Consider the following 23,524-nt stretch of genomic DNA (forward strand, 5'->3'; position numbering starts at 1 on the left):
ATGGGGATTTAAGGATGCTGAGCACCTTGTAGGATCAGGGCTGTAGTCCAGAACTTCGCTCTTGAAAATGACTTCTGCTCTTACTGCCAATCCCAGTCACCCACATAGAAGTCACAGCGGTTTTTGTTTTTGTTTTGTTTAATAATCATATATACAGAACTAGACCGTTATTTACATCCAAGTACACTTGTCTCTGTATCACTTAGCAGCATATAGTATATGATTCAGTTCCTATTTCAGTTAATAAGCACTTCACACACAGAAAACCGTCAGTGATTTTCCTACAGTTTTACGCTAGCAACGCTATTGTTTGCTTGTCTGTTTGCAGCGATGTGGTTGATCGCCGGTCAGTTGATTGGTGGAAACTAAGCAGTACTGGGCATTGCTAGGTGCACAGTTTTAATCTCTAATTCTTTCCCGTACGGCTGTGAAGCCATTACACACCTGCTGCTCTGGAGATGAGCCAAAGCAACCCAGGTGTGACGTCTTAAAGCAATAGAAGCAAAATCATGGAAGAAAACCAAACACACAAAGAAATAAAGGATCCGATTCTTCCTTCCCTTATACGTGTGACTCATTTGAGCCAAATCTTCAGCTAACGTAAGTCTGGGGCTCTGCGGCAATGAAGTTATGCTGATGCTCACAAGCCAAAGATCTGCCCTACTGACTTCAATGGAGTCATTAAGGATCAGAACCTTCTGCTTGGCAACTCACCCGCAAGAGGCACCTCCGGCAGCTCGCTGGGGCATTAGCTCAGTGCTGACCTGGGAAAGAAGAACGCCCTTTACTGAATCACCAGCCTAACTTCCGAGTGCACCTCGGGTATTCGGTGCGGCTCTCCCACCAAAGGAATGGCAGGCTCAAAGCTGCATAGTTCAAAAGATCTCAGTAGATCCCAATCCAAGGTGACACAGCTGCAAGAAGAACAGTAATGACACATGACCAGAGGGGTGGGAACAGGCACCTTTCACTTGTAAGATGGAAACTCTCTGCACAACACCCTCCCCTGTCCTTAAGTGGCTCTGTGGTTCCTAAAATCGGCAGTGCGTCCAACAGAATGAGTCCGTTTATCACCCAACAGTTTTGGTGGGGACTCAGAGAAAGGAAAGGAACGGAATTGTGCACTTGCCGGCATTTTGGCAAAACATCTGCCTACAGGATTCACGGGGTAATTAACCTCAAAAGGGGGCCCTCAGCTACCCTCTTGGAATGGCAACACCCTGGCGGGTGTCATACACAAAGAGCAATTCGCACCACAATCGCCCTGCAGAAATGGTGACTTTGCCAAGTCTGGCTTGTTAAAGTGTCTGGCTAATTTGCATAGAAAACAGAGCCAGTTAAGGAAGGGGCCGTGGAGTGTTGAAGGTTCAGCTATTCCTTTGATTTCCCTTTGCAATGTCACTTGAACATACCCAGATCCTCAGCTGGTCTAGCTCCGACTCCAGTAGCTGAGGTTCTGGCCCAGAATCGTCTCACACCCCTGCCTCAATGGCGTACAATGGACTTTAAGGGAGGTCTTAAAACACACCATCCCCCTCTTTACTGCCAAGATCTGGGATGCTACCGTGCATTGGATAAATATGCATTTAGGGGCTTTTTAATGCATGGATTGTTGGCCTCCCTACTCTGGGACACACCTAGGGTACATCTACACAGCAACTAGACACCTGTGGCTGTGCCAGCCAACCCTGGCTCATGGGACTCGGCTGTTTCATTGCTGTGTAGACTTCTGGGAGCCTCACAGGGTCCTGGAGTCTGGGCTCCAGGCCAAGCCCAGAATGTTACATAGCAATGAAACAGCCCCCCAGCCTGAACCCCCCAGAGCCGGAGTCAGCTGGCACAGGCCAGCAGCGGGATTTTCTTTGCTGTGGAGACATACTATGGAGCTTTCAGGAGGCCTATTATTGATCTGATTAGATCACTCGTTATTTAGGGAATGTTTCAAGCCTGCAGAACATGTAAATCTGCAATCAGTCCGTTCTGTGCTTGTTGAGCATCAGTAGGAATCTCAGGCATACATTGAGCGGGTAGAAGGGTTCTCTGGATGGCATCAATGGGAACTGCCAGCTGATGCTAACACAGGTGAACATCAGGGGTGTGAACATTCTCAAAGGCTGATTGGGGCCCTTTAGAATGACAGGGGGAAATCCTGGCTCCACTGAATTCAGTGGGAGTTTTGCATCAACTTCATTTGAACCAGAATTTCACCCATAGTAATGCAGGAGATCTAATAGGACCTGGAGCTCATCCCATTGGGAGTGCAGATACTGTTCCCTGAAACATCGTCTCGTTAAATGATGGCCTGAAAAATTACATGTAAAGTTGGTCTGAAATCTATTAAAAATATTTGTAGCTGCTCAGCACTTTTCCCTTCCACCCAAGGAGCTCAGAGCCCTTTGTGAACAGGAATAAATTCATCCCTGCAAGGTAGGGAAGGATGATTATCCTGGTTTAATTTATGGGGAAACTGAGGCCCAGCAAGAGGGTTTGCCCCAGGTCACACAGGCCCCCACCATCCCTTTGTGAGAGTTTATGGCACTCAGCCCCTCACACTGACTGACGGGGACTCAGGGTGCTCGGCACTTTGCAGGATCCAGCCCTCACAGAGTAGCCGGGTGGCCAGCTCCATTCAAGTCAAGGGAGTTACTCTGCTTTACGCCAGCGGAGGAACTGGCCCAGCTAATTTAAAATGACAGAAACAGGGCCTAATTTTGTACACACGTAATTCAGCCTTTGCACACAAACTAGGCATTTGCAGACCCACGGGGCCCAGGTATGGCTCCAACAGGCCAACAACTGGGTATGCAAATTAGACACACACACCCTCCCGCCCCCGGTGCACAGAACATTTGCCTGTGGAATTGCTCTGACTGTACCTGCAGGCACCGGGGAGGGAAAACAACGCCCTGGCCTGGAAACAGCACCAGGCCTAACAGCAGCACAACTGGCAGGCGCTGCCACGCCAATGTCCTAGCCGAGTTCTACCCTCTGGTGTCTGCATGCTGCTCTGCGCACACAGCCTCAGCCCTCTGCGCCCTCAAGCAGCACCTGTTATTGCCAACTCTGCTGCCTGTCTGGGGGCGGATTAACGATCGGCACCTGGAGACCTGAGCAGGGACACAATTGCACCATTACAAATGGGCAGCAAAGCGAGACATCAAGCTTGCAACGCTAGTGCCAGGTCTCATCCATTGTTAAGACTGGAATGCAATAACGCGCCCAGCTGAAGCCCTTGCTGACGGACGGTGGCTGGGAAGCAACGCCCCCTCCCATGCCGTCCTGGCTCTACAGACAGAGATGACGGTGGCTAAGGTTGCTCTTCATATGACTGGGAGCTTTGCCACCGATCTTGCTCCCACTGACGTCAATCTTCCTCCTGCTATAAGTGCTTCCGCTCCCGTAACTGGGACACAGGGCCCACAGTCAGAGTCTGACTCCTCTCTCACAAGGATGTTCTACTGGAGTCACTCCACTGACTTCAATGGAGCAGCAACTGATTTCTGGCCTCATCCAAAGCCCGTTAAGTCAATGAGACTCTTTCCACGGCGCTTTGCGCCAGGCCCACCCTGTATATTCAGTATGGGCACCCCATCTCCAAGCACCAGGCCTACTCCTTGTCCAACACAGCCCACCCCAAGACCAGGACAGTGCCATCTGGCCATCAATCAAACACCGTTTGCGAGGCAGCTGGCTTGGGCTCGTCTCTGGGACAGCCAGTTTCACAGGTATTTGCTTTAGTTTTTGCTGGACGGATGCAATATGTTTTCTTTGCCTCCCCTAGCACAAGAGCAGCAGGGGGGAAACTGAGGCGCCCTCACGCTCAATTGCTGTTTCCCAGCACAGGCTGCGATGGGTCATCCTGCGAGAAGCCTTCACTTGTACAGCAACAGCGACCATTGTCATCCACCAGCACCACCCGTAGCCCGTGCTGGTCACTGCTGGTGCCTGCTCAAAGGGAAAACAACTGACTGAAACTCCCTGAGAACTGGTCAGTTTCCCCTTTCTCCCGTGAGCCCTGCTTGCTGAATCCTGGGCTTTCCCCAAGATGTTTTAAATCCCAACCAAAGTTCAACCCCCCCGAGGAATTGTGAGCCACCAGCTCGTAGTGCGAGCTCAGCTGAGGGGACATATGGAAAACGAGCAGCTTCCATGTCTTTTCTCGGCTGCTTTTTCCACCGCGCTGAGCCGGTCTCGTCCTGCCGCTCTCGCTCAATACATGCTTGGGCCTGAACTCTCATTGAAATCACTGTGTAGGGGTTTGTGTCGCTGCTCATTCGACACCCTGTGCATCTTTGTTCCTTCTAGCTCTCCCTCTGGAAAGGACACTGGGCTTCCTCCTGAGTTACATGGAGCCTCCCGCACACCACTGCTTCACACTGCGTCCCACCTGAAGACCTCTTTACACTTCCGGAAGGGTGACACACATCTTTAGGAGACAGAATCAGGCCCAGTTATGGCTGAATGCTGCCCTTGGGTCCAGGTGTGAGACTTGGCAATTGTACACCCGCATCTGCAGGCAGACCTGGGCCCCTAGGATTTTCCTGCGTCCCCCACTCAGCATGGATCTTAGGCACATGCCTAGAATATCAGGGTTGGAAGGGACCTCAGGAGGTCATCTGGTCCAACCCTCTGCTCAAAGCAGGACCAACCCCAACTAAATCATCCCAGCCAGGGCTTTGTCAAGCCGGACCTTAAAAACCTCTAAGGAAGGAGATTCCACCACCTCCCTAGGTAACCCGTTCCAGTGCTTGGGTCCTCTGTTGAACTGGGGCCCAAGTTACTTCCTATGCTAGGGTCTTAACTCCTGCCACATCTATCCATGGTGCTGATGATTGTTCACTAGCACAGCAGAGTCTGCAAATGTGTGGGTGGTTTCCTGAGGCCCGTCTGTAACTAGATCACCTCTACAGGGAACAACGGCAAGAGGAAAGTCAACCCTGGCACCTTTCTTTTGGGAATGGGATAGTGTCGCCACCTGGCGTCCCCCACAGGTTCATTTCTGGTTTGGATAAATGTGGAAGGAGTTTGAATGCTTCTCTGAAGCTTAGTCAAAGTTCTGTCCTCTGGGATCTCTCCTGAGGAAGGGGAATTGCTGCCTGTATTACTGGGAATTCCTTATTCTGGGGTTTGCTCCCATTTGCCATTTCTGCTTCTAGTCCTGATCATTGCCAAGAAGCAGGAGGGGACATGAATGTAAATAGCAAAGCGAAAGCACAGCATGTTTTCGGAACCTCAAATGCAACTCTCGGTTCATTTCGGGCAGCGGTTGGTGTTGGCTCATTGTACCTCAACTGGCTTATTCTAACCCCTAGTGACATCATGGACCTTGGCAATTGTTAGCGATGCATTTGCTATAGAGACTTATTTGAATAGGGTCAAAGCCTGGTTTCACTGAAGTCAATGGCAAACCTCCTACTGACTTCATTGGATTAGGCTGTCAGACAAGTATCATCGATACTGTGACGTGCTGAACTGCACAGTTCTTCGGATCCCAAGAGCTTTGCTCTATTAGCCAATGTGGCTAAAATGCCCTGAAAAACCCTGTCACTTTGCACTGTTTTGCTGCATGAACTGATGCGCGGGGGGGGGGGGGGGAACAAACAAACGCAGAGGGCAGGGGAATTGACGATGGTGGAAGGGATGGCAGCATATAGAGAAGTAACAGTCACGGCAGATTCCTAAAGGGCCCCTGGGCCCTTCCTAGCTGTACTAGGAGAAACTGATGTAGCATCATCAATAGTATAACAATGTACATCCACGGTTAGTTTACTTACAGAGCACTGAGGAAGAAAGTAAGGGTGGGGGGGTTCGGTGCATTCACACCTCTGGTAAAATAGCACATTATTCTTAGGAAGATCACTGGCTGGAGTAGGTAGTACATGCACAGTAATAAAAATTACTTTTATCGACCTTTGTTAGATCTCAGTGGACTCTATTCGCTCCAGCCTGGATGGAGTCCATGGTTTTTTCTCCTCGGTGTAAGGCGGGCTGGTGGCCTTGGTGGTCATCTCATTCACCTTTTGCTCCAGGAGCTGGTTCTTCTGGTACATCTCCACGTAGTTCAGCTGTAGCTGCTTCTGGTATTTGATCACCTTCTCCTTCTCCTCCTGCCACGTGCGCCGCTCCCCCTCAAAGTCCATCACCTGCTGCTCTCGCTGCTGTCGCTCCAGCTTCAGCTCTGTCTGGAGCCGCTCAACCTCCTTCTTCAGGGCAATGACATTGTCCTCGTTTTGGCGCTTCATCTTGGCCTCATCGCTCTCACATGCCAACGGATCCCTTAGTTTCTCGGTGAGCTCTGAATTGAAATGGCCATGGTGCCCCATGCTGGCCAGTGTCTGCTTCAGGCCAGAGACCTCCAGCTCACAGTGATTGAGTTTTTCCCTTAGCATCTGCACCTCATTCATCTTTCTCTGCAGCTCATTCTCACAGATCTCCAGGTTGACAGTCTTGGAGCTGTAGGAGTCTTTCAGGGTGGTGATCTGCTCTTCCTTCTCTCTCAGGAAGGTCTTACCTTCTTTGAGCTGAGTCCGCAGCCCCACTATCTCATTCAGTTTCTGAGAGACGTCAGCTTGCGAATCCTTCAGTTGTTGCTTGAGGAGTGAGATCTCACCAGCTTTCTGGCACACCTGGAAGAGCAAGTGAGAGCTATTCACAAGAGCGCAACATGTGCAAATGGCAATTTTCAGTGGCTTATAACTTGGCCGAATCAGAGAGGCTTTTCGTAGGGTAAGCGGGGGGGGGGGGAACTCCTTGATCCCAGAATTATCCCCCTTCCAAATATTTTTGTTCCCACTCCAGTGCATGGAGGTGATAGAGCTCTTCAAAAAAACCCAAACATTAGGGCTAGGGTTGCTAATTTTGGCTGGATGTATTCCTGGAGGTTTCATCACATGACATAATATTTAATCAAAGATTAAACTTTAATTCCTGGAGGCTCCAGGACAGTCCTGGAGGGTTGGCAACCCTGATTAGGGCAAACATGTTAACATTGGCAAAACGACTTCCTTTTGGCTAACTTTGTTCTTGGAAATGGCTGACTCATGTTTGCTGAAACTTACTTCTAAAAATAGTCAGCCTGAGGCAGAGACCAGGAATGGAAAATTTCAGCCTGAAATGTTCAAGTTTGGTAAACGTGTCAGCAACTGAAAACTGGGTCTGATAATGGAAAGTGGTAGGAAGCCTTCACTATAGGCATCACTGCCAACTCTCTCTCTCATAAATTAAAAAACAAAGCATTTGAACTGTGAATTCAAGGGTTTGTTTAAACACAGAAGTTCCACCAGTTTAGTTTAAATTGGTTTAAAAACGGATTTACTTAAAGTGGTGCAAACCCCTATGTGGACACACATCAGTTTAAACCGGACATACATCAGCTTAGCTGCCACCTACCAGCTGAACCAATATAAACCAGATTTAACCCAACTAAAGAGAGTACATGTACAAAGTTGCACAGGTTTAACTACAAATCGGTTTAAAAAGAGTCACAGCTTTAGTTAATTCAGAGCAACTGGGTGTGTGGATGAAGCCTCGGCTGTATTACCACATGCCATAGAACAGATAAGAAGAAGCCTCCAAATCTGGATGTAACAAGGATAATAATAATTGGCACCAGTTATTGATGGTGGTTGTGCCATCCTCACAACCTCTCTGACGCTAATGGGAATAAGGTAAAAGATGCTGACAGAAATAAAAGGCAAATGGGCACAATGGGAACCCCCATTTCTCTTTCCACCAGTTCATGCACTTCTAAAATCAGAGGACCCCAAAATGCTTCATGAACCCTAGCTCACAACATCTCTATGGGATTTTCATCCTACTGGGGAAAATAAGGCACAAAGAGAGGTTCTATGACTTAAGAGACTTAAGGGAGGCTGGGAAGAGAACCCAGTAGGCTGGGGTCCCACTGTTCTGCTGTGGCCACAAGCCAACATGTCTACTAATCTCTGGTGTTTAGCAATTATTTATTCATGCCCAGATTGCTTGAGCAACTATCCTTCAGTCCATTCTGCATGGAGGATTTTATCTGAGTTTGGTCTCTTTGTTGTACTCGATTAACAAAATGTTTTGCTGCTAGGGCCTTGATCCAGCAAAGCACTTGATCATGTGTTTAGCTTTAGGCATGTGAGAAGCCCCCCTGAAATTAGCGTTTCAGTGCTTTGCTGGATTGGGATCTGTGTTAGCATGGACTGATGCTTTCACTCCCCAGACACTGGTGTAACTAGTATAACGCTGGGATTTGGCTGGGCCCTTACCTCCCACTTGGTTTCTTCAATCTTGGGAAGAAACTCAGCCTGTTCTTTCTTGAAAGCCACAAATTTTTTCTCCAGCTCTTCTCGCTGCTGGAGAAGTTGCCCCACATCATCCTGGAGCTTTTTTTTCTCTTGCTGGAGCTTGAAGATCTGGAGCTGCAAGGCCTGTTGAGCTCTCTGGGCCTTCTTGGAGACCTGCTGCAGTTTATTTGCATAATTTTGCCTGAGATCCTCCATTTCACGTTCCCAGATCTTTTGCTTCTCCTCAAACACTTGGAAGATGGCAGCCTCGCTTTTGTCCAGGTTTCTTCTCATCTGCAGGACCTCCTGCTCCTTCTCCCACAGCCTGTCCTCCAGGTCCTGGATAACGTCATCTGTCGAGGGGGAATGGAAAGGCATTGTTTCGTTCAGATGGTTGAGCCTATTGAAAGAAGAAGTACTCTTGCTTGAAGACCGTCCACTGTCTGAGGTAGATATTCCATTGTATCCTACTATGTTCTTATCTACATAGGTTGTGCCAATGCGGTTTATGTGACTAGTTGAAGCACTCATTGGGCCAACGTGCTGACTGTAGCCCGTCCCGTAAGTGGGCAAGCTCGTCAAAGAGTTACGGCCGGAATCGGAAAGACCTCCCACTTGGTTTGTAGTCCTATTAAGGCTGGTCTTCTCCAGTCCGCTTTTGCCTGCAGACGGGCTATTGCTGTTGGTGTGATTCAAGCTCTTTCTGTTCTCTGTTATTCCATTGTTCTGCGGCGGGCAGAGATTCTGCATGGAATGGAAGTTTTTAGGAACTACTGGTTTAAAGGCTGAAGGTCTAACTAAGGGCTCATTGCTCTGCAAAGGAAAAAAGAATCACACATCAAATGGAGCCAGGAGGCTTTGTAACAATACACAAAAGATAACGGGACTGATCCAGAGCTAGGGTAAATCAGTGTAACTCTATAGGCTTTGTTAGAGTCAGTGGAGCAACACTGACTTACCCCAGCTTAGAATCAGGCTCCATGGTTTTCTACTGCTCAACTTTAAAAGACACGGCAGATTTTTGGATTTCATATTTGACAGACATCCTGAGTAACTACTGCCAGCGCTGTGCTCAAAGCACTCCACTCCCCCTCTCAATCTCTCTCGCTCTGAGACTGAACTGAATCAGGATTTGTTCCAAGAGCCTATCATCATCCTTTTACACTCTATTCAGGTGATCACCATTTTCTTCTCTCTAAGAGAAAAAGGTGTTATCCTCCCATGGTTCGGAGTTGTTTGACAGCCCAGATAGAAATCGCTCCTTGTTGAGCATTATCTTCAAGTTCCAGGGTGCTATTTGTTGTGTCAGACTATGTTTTGAAAGACTTTTCTTTAGTCAATAAGGGTGTGTTTTTAAAAGGAATATACCCCCCTTTATTGAAAACCAAAGTAAGCCCTGGGACTAGTATGCAAAAAACCGTTAGTGATGGCAATTATTTGCTCTGATAAAGTCCAATCCAAAGCTCAATGAAATTGATGTCAGTCTTTTAACTGACTTCAGTAAGCTTTGGATTGGACCCACATACAGCCTTTCACTGGAGGATCTCAAAATACTTCAAATATCAGTTCAGCACAGCAAGGTGAAGGGACTTGTCCAGGGTTTCACAGCCCGGAGTCTAGCTTCCCTGTTGCCACTAGCCAACGCTCTTTACATGGAGGAGTACATATGTGCCACCTGCACAGGCTCCTTAGTGCCTAAATCCCTTTTGAAAATGATATTTCAGCTCCTAACTCACAGAGGCATTGCAATGTTAAGAATGCCTAAATACCTTTAAAAATCTGGACCTAACCATGACTTGGGTAGCCTAGCAATGAAAGACTCATTACCAATCCCACGAGTTCCCAGAAGGTAGAGTTTTACTCTGCTCAGACTCCTGAGACCACTGAGAATTACAGACCAAGACCTGTCCTGTTCTCTCTACTTCACTGTCTGGATTTGCACCATTGGACTTACGTCTTGCAAGCGGCACAGGGCACCAAGGTATAACAGACTCTTACCTGGTCCAATTTGCCAGAGACTGGCAATATCTTTGGTGGGTTACTGGGTTCTCTGTACTGGGGAGGAGGTGGCAGGTTTTTCTCGTTGTTGGTGGTAACGTTCCCACAAATGTCTGTCTTCATCTTCTCACTTTTGCGCAAGTCCCCGTTGATGTAGAGGGAGTTAGAGGTCTTCTCTGACTTGTAAGTCTTCTCCTCCCCAGAGTAACGGTTAGAGATCTCCCGCGTGGAATAGCCATTCCGCGAGCCATCAGCCTGCCTGCTGCTGCTCTGAGTCCTGGTTCCCACGCTCTTCATCGCAAACTCTTGCTCATTGGCGACTCCGCTGCCCACGCTTCCCATAGTGTTTTGGGAGGCAGATTCAGAGGGCCTGGAGGCAAACGAGTGGAAAGTGTCCTGGCTCTGGTAGCTTGAGTCACTAAGAACAGACAGAGTCTCTAACTTGGCCATGGCAACTCAGAGGTGAAGTTGAGGCACGAGTCAGTGGCACTGAAAGAGAGGAAAAGAAGAGTGTTACTGGATTGCCTTTATTTACTATCTCCCTTTTGCTCAGCACTGAACACAGGAGCAAATGAGTCTCTGAGCACATGGGCTGTGTGTGCTGGGGCAGGAATACTCCCCTGCCAGCCTGCGGAGCGGGACAGCTACTGCTCTGCACCTGCTCCTGTGACCGTGTTAACTCCCATGACGGCTGAGACCCTGCTTCTCCTGTGGGAGGAAATGGCTGGTGGATTCCACTAGCAGCAGATCTACTGACTCTGCTCCTCCCCTGCCCAGTTCTGTGTGCCTCTATGGGCAAGAGCATGCAGGAAGCCCTGCCGCATAGGTTCCCCAAACTCTGTCTAGCCCCATACAGCAGAATTGCTCTGGTTCCTCTCCATCTGGGGATCTTAGGGCTGTGTTCACTGGAGCTGGAGGAGCAGGAAATGTGCTGTAGCAGGCAGGTGTTGCAGCGCTGCCGAACACCACTCTACTGGGGGTTGATAGGTTTAAGGTGATCCAGCTACCGAATCACTGCTGCAATACCTCTCAGGTCAAAATAACCTCATACAGTCACTGGAGATGGAACATTCCTCCATGGAGGTCCCATCACGGGGCCTGGGTGGAATTGTTCCCTTCAGTAAATTCTCCAGTATGGTTTGAAATGTCCTAAGTGATGGCACTTCCACCACCACCCCGGAGAGGCTAAATGTGAGCTGTAGAAGGCTGTGGAATAAAAAGCTTTTCCCCCATGACAGTCATACTAAAATTTTCCTTTACAAATTTTCACTCTCTTTATCCCTAAACATTCTCCCTTTGATCACCCTAATCAAGCCCTGTCCCCTTTGGCTGTTTACCCTTCATACACTTTCAGATGCTTATCTTGTTTCTCCTCGATATTGCCAAAGCCAAGCTATTGATATTTAATTCTTTTCCTCTTTCCTCCTATGTCGGTTTCTTCAACCTGGTAAAAATTTGTGTGGCTTTCCTCTGAATTCCCTCATATTTATCAGCATTAAATGTAGCCAGAGTGTTTTAGGTGTGGATGCACCAGTCCTGAACCTCCAGCCCCAGGAGTCCATCTCCATCCTCTCTCCAATGCAGGCATCTCACTTGGAACATCTTCATACTAAGTGATTGGCCAAAGAGGTGACCTCATGGCTACATCCCAGGTCACACTGGAGTTCTTTAAATCAAGGCTTTGAGCCTCTGCAGTGATAAACTGTGGCTTGTGTTTTCAAAAACAACTAGTGGTTTTGGATCCCTCATTTTTTGGGTCCTCAACTTGAGGGACATTAAACGGGCTGGGTTTTCAGAGGGCACTTGGTCAGCACTGTATGGAAATCAGGCCCTCTGTAAAAGTGTCTCAAGTTGGGTACCCAAAATCACTAGTCATTTGAAACTTTAGCTTATGACCTTTATTGATCACGTCTGTACTACACGAGCACCCAAACTATGGTAACTGTGCTCCCAAAGTTCTGCCCCAGCATGCACCGGGGTGTGTGTGTGTGTGTGTGTGTGTGTGCGTGCGTGCAGGGTAGGGTCAGTGTAAAGACTGGGACGTACTTTTTAGCCTCAGTCTCTGGTTATGGTCCTGGTCAGACATCTAGAGGTGCAACCCCAGGACATCACAACCCAGACTCAACCAGGTACTGAAGACACCGTTTTCTATTCATTTCAATCACTAGTTAATTCAATCCTGTTTAATTTAATCCAGCACCTCATCAGGATGAAATCATTTCAATTAAGAAAAAAAAGAAATTCTTTTATTTTGATCACCCTGCTGGTTATTATTGGAGAATTTGATCCATTACTAGCTGTGGAGGGTTGTTTATTAGAGGAGAAGGCCAATATTCTGAATGCGAGGAAAGAAGAAAAGTCACAAGGAAGAGAGAGCCATGTGACAATAATCTGGGCCTGATCCCATCAAAGTCAATGGAAAGAATCTCATTGTCTTCTATGACTACTGGGCCAGACTTTATAGAATTATATGCTGTTATTCAGGCCTAGACACTGATCCCATTTCCACTGAAAAGCCACCAATTCTCCACTACGTTACAGTCACCGTAGTCATTCATGGTTGTACGAAGGGGGTGTAATGTGCTACCAAGCCTGAATTCTTCATTCTGTGCACCTGAGAAGTCGTGTTTCACTTCCGCAGGTGTAAACGGCGACATGGAGTGGGCAAGGCATGGAGTGGGCAGAATCAGGCCCCTGGATTTCGGTCTGAACATGGCGGGGCCTGTCAAAAGCACTGCCAAGAGTTTTGCAAGCTATGATACGCACCCGACTGGTCATTGGCTAACAAGAGCAGATGCTTATTCCAATCAAAATGACGGGAAATGGAGGTGGTAGAAATAAGAGGGAGACACTAATCAAAATAGAAACTGGATCAAATCCCAAGGGCCTGCCTCGTTTCTTCAAACCGGTAAATTCCTACCCACCTCAAGTTTTGCTTGACTATGCACTGAGCAAGCACTTCAGGCTCTGTCCCACGAGAGGCGCATTGGGAGCTTTGCAGACAGTAAGACGACAAGGTCCCAGGCCTGAAGAGCTTAATTATACTTGGCACTTCCATAGTATCTTTCATCCAAGGATCGCAAAAGCACTTTACAAATATTGGGTCAGATCCTCAGCTAATGCAAACCAGCCACACCTGATTTCAATAGAGTTGTGCTGATTTACGCCAGCTGAGAATCTGGCCCGGCCTGCAATTAAACCTTGCAACACCTGAGAGAGAGAGGCAAGGCCGGTCTTTTGTTGCAGGGGTCTTCAATTCTAGGTTTCCCAGGTTAAAACCCTGTGTTGATCGTGGGTGGATGTGGACTGGCTGTAGGGAGTACAGCAATCAAACCTCAGGGCATCCTGGAGAGGTTCCCAGTCCCTACAGTGGAGATAATGATGCCGACCCATCCTGGAGATCCTCAACGGAAAGTGACATGCGAGTCTGATCCGTTAACAGCAGCTCGGTGACACGAAGGGTCAGACCATGCTGGGGGTCTCAGTGGAAGGTTTCATTCTCCCAGGGTGTCATTGTGAGGTTAGCCCTCCCCCAAGCAAAATAGGACAAGCGGTTTTATTTACTTTGGCGAGCCAGCTTAGGTCTAAAGGTCGGCTGCGATACAGCAACTCCTACGCTCCCAAGTGTCCCCTGTTATCACAGCACACTCACGGGTCTGGTTATTTGCACTAAAAATGGAATAGAAAAATAAAAGGTTACAATAAGGTCCATGATTTTTGACTTTTCTTTTATTCAACTGCATTTCTAGAGACTTTGCCCTTTGCGTTGCCATCACCCTCCCTGGGCTCTGCTCTGAAAAGGTGACTTGATCAAACCACAGCCCTGCAAATTACACCACCTTGGGCCTGATCCTGCCTAGGGCAGGTAAGCAGAATTGTGCACCTAAGCACACGAGACAAAGCGGTGAGCTGGGTGGGAGACCCAGTTCACATATTAAAGGCTGTCACGTTATGGGGCAAGGGCTTAGCTAAAAGCTTCCCAACGGCATGATGGTGACGATGATGCTCAAACCTGTACCCTGCCCATATTTTAACCCTGTGCTCTTGCGAGTAAGGGTACGAAGGCATGCGGGGATTCCGATCTGGGGTTCTGGTTCAGGTCAGTCTCTCATTGTGTCCTGTTAGTAAAAGCTTCAAGTCTTTCCTGTAAATAATCTCACCCTCATAGCTTCAGGCAAATAAAAGATCCCCAGCTCCTATACAGAAATCCAGTCTGAGATTACAACAGGCAGAATATATTTCAAAACAGCAAACCCTGGACAGGGGAGGTGACACAAGGTTAGCGGTAGAATTCCCACTCCTCAATGTGACTGCCAGGCAGTGAGGTGCTGTCACTGTTCACCCAAGGCACAGTCAACCTGTGGAACTCCTTGCCAGAGGATGTTGTGAAGGCCAGGGTTAAAAAAAAGAACTAGATAAGTTCATGGAGGATAAGTCCATCTATGGCTATTAGCCAGGATGGGCAGGGATGGTGTCCCTGGCCTCTGTTTGCCAGAAGCTGGGAATGGGCAACAGGGGATGGATCACTTGATGATTACCTGTTCTGTTTATTCCCTCTGGGGCACCTAGCACTGGCCACTGTCGGAAGACAGAAGACTGGGCTAGATGGACCATTGGTCTGACCCAGTCTGGCTGTTCTTATGTTACCAAAGGCTATGACTAAAATGTAGCTCCTAGTACCCCTGGTCTGCCAGGAGCACTTGTGCTGCAGAGGAGGAGGGTGAAGGCCTGAAGAAGACGTTCATTAATCAAGACAGCAAGCCGCACCACTTGTCAGAGATGCTTCTATGAAGTGCCACTTGCTGGAAATGTTAGTGCTTCACTCCAGAAGAATATTCCAACTCTAGCAACAATTTAGGCCAGGGGTTCATCTTGTGCCACTTGAAATGCACCCAAGACCGAGGGTCCCCAGGGAATCCTCCCAGGGAAATTATTATTTTAACATATCAGATAATGGTACAATCTAGTCTAGGGGTTCTCAACCTTTTTCTTGCTGAGGCCCCCCTCAACACGCTATACAAATACCAGGGCCCAGCAGAAGCGGGAACTCGGGGTGGGGGGGACCCTTAGGCATAGGCATCCTTTATTTCTATGGGGGGGGGGCAAGAGCTGGTGGGGCTCAAGCCAGCTCCACACAGCAGGGAGGGAGCATCACCTGCACCCCCGACTTGTTCAGTTGGCCACTGAGCATTTCTGGGATGTGGGGGGACATAATCAAAAAATATAACTCAAAGGGGGCATTCACTTCAACAAGTTTAAAACCACTCAGGGTGCAGGCAGGAGTAGCTGGGGCTGTGTGCAGGCACGGGAGTAGCCCAGGGTGCAGGCGGGGGGTAGCTGGGGCTGTGTGAAGTGAGGGAGTAGCTCAAGGTGCAGGCAGGGGAGTAGCTGGGGCTGTGTGTAGGCAGAGGGTAGCTCAGGGTGCAGAAACCGGGTAGCTCAGGGTGTAGGCCGGGGAGTAGCTGGGGCTGTGTGTAGGCACGGGGTAGCTCAGGGTGTAGGCAGGGGAGTAGCTGGGGCTGTGTGTAGGCACGGGGTAGCTCAGGGTGCAGGCACGGGGGTAGCTCTGGGTGCAGGCACGGGGGTAGCTCTGGGTGCAGGCACTTCCACTGAAGTCAATGGGAGCGTTCCCCATGAGCTAGATATTGGTGCAGGTAGTATATGTGGCAGTTCATTGCCTTGTGTCCATTCACTTTCACACCGATAGCACTAAAGATTAGGGCCTTCTTTTTCCAGCTAGTCGCTCTGCTTTTGCCCTCTCCCCACAGCTCCCTGGAGCACATGCTCAGCTACCAGGGAAGGGAGTGGGAGTCAGAGGTGTTTGTAAGTGAGCAGTCACCCTCGTGGCGCGCTGTCAGCTCTGTGTTGCTCCGGCCGTGCTAAGGCCAGTACCACATGCACATGAACAGAGCTGCAACTCCATGCCAAAACGACAGCGAGAGGCGCGTAAGGCGACATGCACCTGGCTGGCAACACTCCAAAGCTCCTCTACTCGTTTGTTCTTTTGCTTGATGAGCCCGGGGTAGCGAAGTGCCTGCCAAGCCCTGCTGGGAAATAGTGGTTAGCAGCTGCTGCTGCAACAAACTCCGACAGATGAGATCATCGCAAAGCGAGACACCGACAAACCACTGCCTCATTTCTTCCCAGCTAGAGCTCTCAGCTGACTGAGCAAGAAAGGGCTCAGCGGATGGGTCCTGGGACAGGAACTCTTTCACACCGGGGTTGTCAGGGATTTTAAGTGGTGCCTGTGGGATGACAGGTTGGTGACCAGAGTCAAATGAGTTGTTAGCCCCAGTCCAGTGGACAGCTGCCCACATTGCAAAAGACCTCCAGACCAGTCAGAACATCGGCCCCCTTGGCTGTCCCAGTTTAGCGACCGAAAGCTGAGGGTGCAATTGAAAACCCGCGGCTGGCCCGTGCCAGCTGACTTGGGCTAAGATGCTGTTCAAGTGCCGTATAGCCACGCGGACTCAGGCTGCAGCCCAAGCGCTGGGACCCTCCCACCATACAAGGTCCTAGTGCCCAGGCTCCAGTCCGAGCCTGAACGTCTACACTGCAAACAAACAGCCCCTTCGCTTGAGCCCGAGTCAGCTGGGGACAAGCCAGCCACAGGGTTTTAACTGCAGTGTAGACGCACTCGAGGTGGCCCTGCCAGTTCAGGGTGGGGACACTGCGCGGTTAAGGCACAAACCATTGTATAAATGAAATGAAAGAGCCCAAGTGTATTCACGTTTCTCCTCTCGCCCCCTCCGGACCCAACTATGCCCAGGGTCAGTGAAGAATGCAACGTGTCAGCAGTGATGAAGATGGAGAGTGCTGGGGACCCTGACTGCTGTGCGGACACCAACGTGTTCCAGACCAGCGGCAGAAGCTAGGCCTCAGAGGGATGCCACACGATCATGAGGAGGATCACACCTCAGACACTTCCATTCTATGCCCCTTTTTCACCCTGTGTGCTTCTGACTCCTTTGCAGTGGGGCTAGAGACTTGCTGCTGCTCAGTGCACATCAGCCTTCACTCACATGTGCTGGTGTAATCATTGCCCAGGTTGACTTGCTGCAGAGCTCGACCCAAGACCTCTGGCTTTAAAAGCATGAGCCTCTACTACTGGAGTGAAGGGTGAGCTGAGGCAGTAGCTGACTCATAAGCCTCTGCAGATGGTGTAGCCACTAGAGGGGGACAAACAACCACAAGGTGTTAGTGTAGGTTGCACGGTTGTGCAACAGTTGCATCCAGCTCACTGTGCATCACATAAGGCCTGGAGGAAGAACATGCTAGGAACTCCATGACAGAGCTCTGCCTGACAGTAAATCCAGCCGTTTTCCTAGGCACTGCAGAGACTTGGTTTGTCACGATCACCCAGGAAAGTGATGCGTAAAAAATCAACTGGCTCAAATAAAACTCATCCCATTCTGTGCCTGAGGATTATGCTAATCAGAGAAGACTTTTCATTCAGCTAATTACGTGTGTGTTTAGGAGTAATCTTTATTTCAATGACTTTGGAGGATTTTGGGTCTTTATACGCCACTTCTCCTTTATGGTATCCCAGCTGCCGGTGGCTGATATCACCGAGTGACTGAAAGGTCCCAGTGCTAGGCCAGGGCAGAGAATGTTACAGACTTCGATGCAAAGTTCTCTATCAAGTGAGCAGGGTTTCGGGGAAGAAATCCAGTTTAGTGTTATCAGCTTTGTAAATTGCATGGTGACATTTACGCTGACTTTTTGAGGGCAAGATGAAGTAACCGGAGAGACGCTTTTATCCTTTTTAAAAAAATGGTGCGTCAATTTAGAGCTGGTGAAAGGAGCAGACTGTTAACACTCCCCAAGGCGGCTCTCTTGTGCCAGGGAATGTCTAACACAGACACTGAAAGCTTGCCCCACACTGCCCTGCAGGGACCACCCTCACAGGCCCATGGCCCATTCCTGACTTACCAGTCCGGGTACTTATATGGCTCTCTTCTGAGTCCTGCCCTGGCCTCTCTACCAAGACTGCTAACACTGTGCGATGGTTTTTGTGACGTGAACACTTGCCCCGAGAACTGTCCTGAGATCCACTACCTGACCCCCTATAAGCCACCAGTCTGACGGCCACCACTTTCAATTACCACCATCCTGGGCTGGCTTCCAACTGGCATCAGAGACAAGGGACAGATCCTCAGCTGGTGTAAAAACTGTCCTAGCATTAAGTCGAAGGAGCTGTGGCAGCTTACACCAGCTCAGGAGCTAACCCAAAAGACAGTGGGTCCTTGAAGCAACCCCCTGAGCCAGCCCACCACGGCCATCAACAAAAGCAACCAGACTTTGAAAACAGTATAAAAAGCACTTCATGTTCCACGGAGAAATTGAAAAACTTCAAAAATGTTGACTGTTTCTGCAAAAAAATTTTTTTTTTAACAAAATTTTTTTAAGGGGAAAAAAATTGGTTTGAAAAAAAGACCAGCTCTCATTTTAGGTCAGTTTTTATCTCAGTCCTTCCTCAGACAAAGTCCCATGAAGAGAAGACTGCGGTGAAAACTACCTACCTCACTCTTTGGCCCTGTTTGGTTGATTTGTCTCCTTTTGGGATCACAGATGAGCGTATAACAGTCCTTCCCAGAAACACACTGCTCATTAAATACCATAACAGATGCTGTTCTTGCAGTGTTCCCTACCTCACTGGCAAAAAACAGAAACAGAGTTCACATGAGGCTCCCAACCTGATTTCTTAAGCAGAGAGGCTCAGATAAGCTTCAGATCAGCCTATGAATCTTGGGGTGGTTACCTCAACTATCCCAGACCTTCATGCAACTCAGCTTTGATGTTTGTCACTGAGGAGAGAACTTTTGCCTTCATTACAAATATTTGCTGGAGAAAAAAAAGAAAGATTTCATGAGGCTAATGGCTTTTTAATGAACTTGGTGTCAGCTTCAGTGGAGTTTGCTCACATCTGCTGAGAACAGTGGACAGAAGGCTTCTTTGTCTATGGTATTTCAATACAATAAAGCCTTAAATATGCTCAGGAATGGGATGGTATACCACTGACCTCTAGTGGACGGAATAAGAACTGCTCAGTTGTGGGTCATGGGCCTTATACTGTTAATAGCTGCAGAGGATTCCCCTTTAACACAAGTATTAGGGGGACTGTGCTATTGGAATAGGAAGATGAGAACTCTGTCCTTGTAATTGTCAAACTCCACAGTTGCATACCATGCATTTCTTGAGTGGCAACAGAGAAGTCACAATTAACCAATCAAAAACTTCATTCAATTCCAGTGTAGTGCTTCAAAAGAAGCGCCATTAAACACAGCCTTAACAAAACCCAGAATTCAAATATGGAACTCACAAGCAGAAGTTACATAAACAATTCTGATGCAAGGCTTAACTCTCAGTTCAGGCATACCAGACCATTACATGCAAAAATCCTCATCAGCACTCAAATAACCCTATCGCTACCCCTGCAATAAGGACATATCTGATCTTAAATTGCCTTTAGTAGCCTAGGGCCAGATCCTCAGCTGGTGTAAATCAGTGTAGATCTAACTGAGGATATGGCCCATTAAACTGTAATTTAGCTAATTCTTTTTGTTATTTTTCATACAAAGACTGTAAAAAGTTTGAGCTTTTATCCAACCATGTGCAGTCTACAAAAATGAAAAAAAGTTACTTGAACCGTTAAAGGCTACCCGGATATCATCTATCTATTTAATCCCATGTTTCTTTATAGAACCTGCTCAAAAAAGTCACACATAAATATACTATATACAATTTTCTTCCTACTGTACAAAATAAATTATAAGGAAAACATAATTAGGGACAAGGCTACTGTATGACTAAAGAAAACTCTGTCAAATCATTAAGAGGTTTGTGAGTTACATTAAGACAGGCATTGGCCGCGCCATAACGAGCTAGCAAACTTGCTAATATATACATCCAAACAGTCTCTTGGGCAGTAAATTAACTATTAAATCTCAAACATCAGCCATTTAATTGCATGAGGAATGGGAGGGGGAAAAAAAGTTGGACTCACTCCACTCAAAAATTCAAAAAGGGTAATTTATAATGGATTACAACTCCAACTAATTAACAGAGTTACTTGTAGATTCATTTTGGACCTGATCCAACACCCCTCCAAGTACATGGAAAGACGGCTATTGACTTAACTGGAGCTGGATCAGACTCTCTGATCCTGCAAAGACTTCTTCATATGCTTGCCTTTACTCATGTGAGGTATTCTATTGGCTCCACTGGGACTACGCACAAGAGTAGAGTTAAGTATACGCTTAAATCTTTGCAGGGTTGGGCCCTAAGTGCTGTATGTTTAGGGAAGTTGCACTAAATTATTCAAACAAAGAAATTTAAAGCCTCTTTTTGGTGTACGTCTCTAGGCAACCCTAAATATGGGGGTGCTGTGGTGCCTCCATAATTTATACTGCCTACTATGTTCATCTAGTCAAGCTCTCATATCTATGACATGAAAAAGTCTCTTGTGCCATTTAACATCAAGACTGCAGATCTAGAGGCAAATCTGGAAGGGGGAGGTAGAAGAGGATCCATGTGGTCCCACTCTTCTGCTACAGACTGAGGTGCTGCTGGCTGTGAGCATCCCTCGAGCAGAACGGGATGCCCCTGGGAAGGGACAGGACTAGGAACATGCCACAGAGGCACATAGCCCCTTTCCTCCAGAGCCAAGGCTGCAGGACCTTTGTTCCCGAATGGACGAACACCCGATTCCTAGGCCTGGTCCTGCAGGGTATAGCACAGAGCTACGAAAACCAGCTGGAACCAACCTACCAGCTTGGGGGCAGGTGTCTGTCATCGGCACGTCATACACACCCCTCACTAGTGCTTTGGGGCTATGCCAGGTTCTTGTCGTCCGGCTAAACGGAATTTATTCGGCTGTAGCCAGTTCCCGGGGAGCCTGACCACTGCCCAGCTGGCACATTCCCTCCGCAGGGCAGCTCCCCAGAGAGAAAGTGGTCACAAAACTTCGCTCTTGGTTGAGCGGAAGGAGGAAAGGCTGGAAAACATTCTCACGAGGGTCCCTAGTGCGCTTACTCTCAGTCACATTTCATGTACACCCAACGCCATGCCACGGGGGCTGCACAAAACCCCAGATCCATAGGGACAGCTGCTGTAACCACAGGGTCCGTGACTGATACTACAGCAGAGTCTAGAGGCGATATCTGAGACCAGAGTTGCATTGGGCTAGGCACTGTACATTCACACGTTAAGAGATAGTCCCTGCACCAAAGACCTGACAATTTAAACAGAGAACACGGGCCCAGGGTGGGAGAAGGGAAGCATGATCATCCCCTTTAACAGATGGGGAATTGAGGCACAGAGATCCCAAAGTCACCCTGGAAGTCTGTGGCAGAGCCAGGAACTGATCCCAAGCCTCCGGCGTCTCAGTCCACAGCCTTTCTACCTTCCTCTAGTCTCCTCTCAAAAGCTACTGGGATATAGCTGTTAGCTACATATTTACTGCTTCTATATCAGAGCCTTAACCACAAGACCACCTGTCCTCCTCTTAGACTTCTCTTTTTTTTTTATCCCATCTTCAAAACGTTAGATGGCTGTTAGAAGCCACTTTTGGAAATGTTGGCCATGATTTCAGGTGCCCAAGTGAGACCCCTTCCCTCCACCAATGCTACTCTGAACTATGTTGTGCTGAGATAGCAGGTTGATTCCTTTCAGCAGTTTTTAAACAAGAGTGGGCAGGTAGATGCTTTTCTAAAAGATCTGCTCTTGGAATGATTGTGGGGAAGTTCTCTGGCCTGTGTTATCCAGGTCAGACTAGATGATTACAATGGTCCCTCTGGCCTTGGAATCTACAAATCTACAACCCATAACATTTTGCTTGTCTGTTTAGATTGTCCCTTCTGCCTAATAGGGTTTAAGCTTGGCCCACTTTGGAATGGACTTCCCTCCATTATACCACGATGGCAGCCTGAAATAGTCTGAGTTACCCTACGGTGATGCAGGGGAGACCCAGGTGAAAGGGCATCAGAACATACCAGCCAGAAGTCATCTCAGACTGGGAACCAAGACCGGGCCTGGAGGGCAAAGCAACCTGTTAGCGACTGACCTGTGTCTGTGTTGTATCCCATCCGTAGCACACAACTGGACCAAGCATCAGGGGGAGAGAGGGAGGGAGAGAGAGGTTTTCCATTCACTGCAATCCTCACTCCTGTGTTATGTTTATCTTAACAGCAGGATGCATCCTACAAAAATGACTAAGCCAAAAAATCAATATTGAACTAGCTCTTCACCCCCTCCCCCAAAAGGGCATTTGGTTACCAAGGGGCTTTAAATGAAAACCTGGATTAAAAGGCTTTATGCAAACACAAAAGGAGGACAAGGGAACCTTTCCAGAATGAATGTTGATCTAACTTTTCATTTCCGAGTATTTCAATCTGAACTCTTTTTGTGTGTTCAGTAAAAGCTGGAGAGGAATTCCTTTGTCTGGATGGATTATAGTGGAGTGGGCTCCCCAGCAAATCCTTTTGCAAAAGTGCACAGACTCCAAATTAACTCTCTAAAGTTGTGATAGAAAAGATGGCCCTAACAACATCCTACCAGCCCAATATCTAATTAATACAATCACCCTTCTGTCTGCCTGGGAATATATTGCATGCCCATCGCTGCAGTAGGAGTGCCTTAAATTCTAAAAGTGGCGAGGAAATATCATCTTGTAGTTAAGATGCTAGATTGGGCCTCTGGAGAGCTGGGTTCAATTTCTGGCTCTGCCACAGACTCACTGTGGGACTGTAGGCAAGTCACTTAACCTCTCTATGGCTCAGTTTCCTATCTGTGAACTAAGGATGATCAGACTTCTTATTGCCAACCTCTGGCTTATTTAGCTCATGAACTCTTTAGGGCAGCAATGGTCTCTCACTATGTATTTGTGCAGCGCATGGCACAATGGAGCTCCAATCTCAGCTGCAGCTTCTAGGTGCTACAATAATAACAACATTGATTAGATTACTCTTGTATAGTCAGACCTGCTTTAGCCAAATTTGTTTGCAAAGTCTATAATTATTTGCATTTTTAAAAAAAGCTTTCAGATAAGCAGTTGAACAGAGAACTAGGCCAAATTATAAAGACCTCACTATTTCTGATCTAGTAGGTCAATTGTTCACACTGTAACTACAATCATTTGGGAGACATACCTAGCGTCGGTACCATTCCAACTGCTGAAAGGAATCAACCTGCTATCTCAGGAATACAAAATTCTAATAACCAGCCTGAAAAATTCAGTGAATTTGCATCAGCACAAA

General features: G+C 48.0%; 1 protein-coding gene across 15 annotated transcripts in view; it reads right to left on the reverse strand.

Annotated features, from left to right (window-relative positions):
• Window positions 1-3,349: 3,349 nt before the first annotated feature.
• The window catches only part of LZTS3 (leucine zipper tumor suppressor family member 3), a 121,599-nt gene continuing 101,424 nt past the window's right edge, over window positions 3,350-23,524 (reverse strand). For 4 of the 15 annotated variants that reach the window (XM_039541846.1, XM_039541839.1, XM_039541849.1 and 1 more), the window contains 4 exons: window positions 13,833-13,937; window positions 10,269-10,757; window positions 8,253-9,083; window positions 3,350-6,626 (listed from right to left, as the gene is read on the reverse strand). In XM_039541846.1, the coding sequence (XP_039397780.1) occupies window positions 5,916-6,626; window positions 8,253-9,083; window positions 10,269-10,718 (1,992 nt within the window). In that variant the 5' untranslated portion in view covers window positions 10,719-10,757; window positions 13,833-13,937 and the 3' untranslated portion in view covers window positions 3,350-5,915. Of the gene's footprint in view, window positions 6,627-8,252; window positions 9,084-10,268; window positions 10,758-13,832; window positions 13,938-14,428; window positions 14,450-16,230; window positions 16,514-17,290; window positions 17,438-22,332; window positions 22,416-23,524 lie in introns of those variants that run through there. The other 11 variants (XM_039541853.1, XM_039541854.1, XM_039541855.1 and 8 more) reach the window with 8 other exon arrangements.

Source organism: Mauremys reevesii, linkage group 5 (genome assembly GCF_016161935.1).
Source record: "Mauremys reevesii isolate NIE-2019 linkage group 5, ASM1616193v1, whole genome shotgun sequence".
NCBI lineage: Eukaryota > Metazoa > Chordata > Testudines > Geoemydidae > Mauremys > Mauremys reevesii.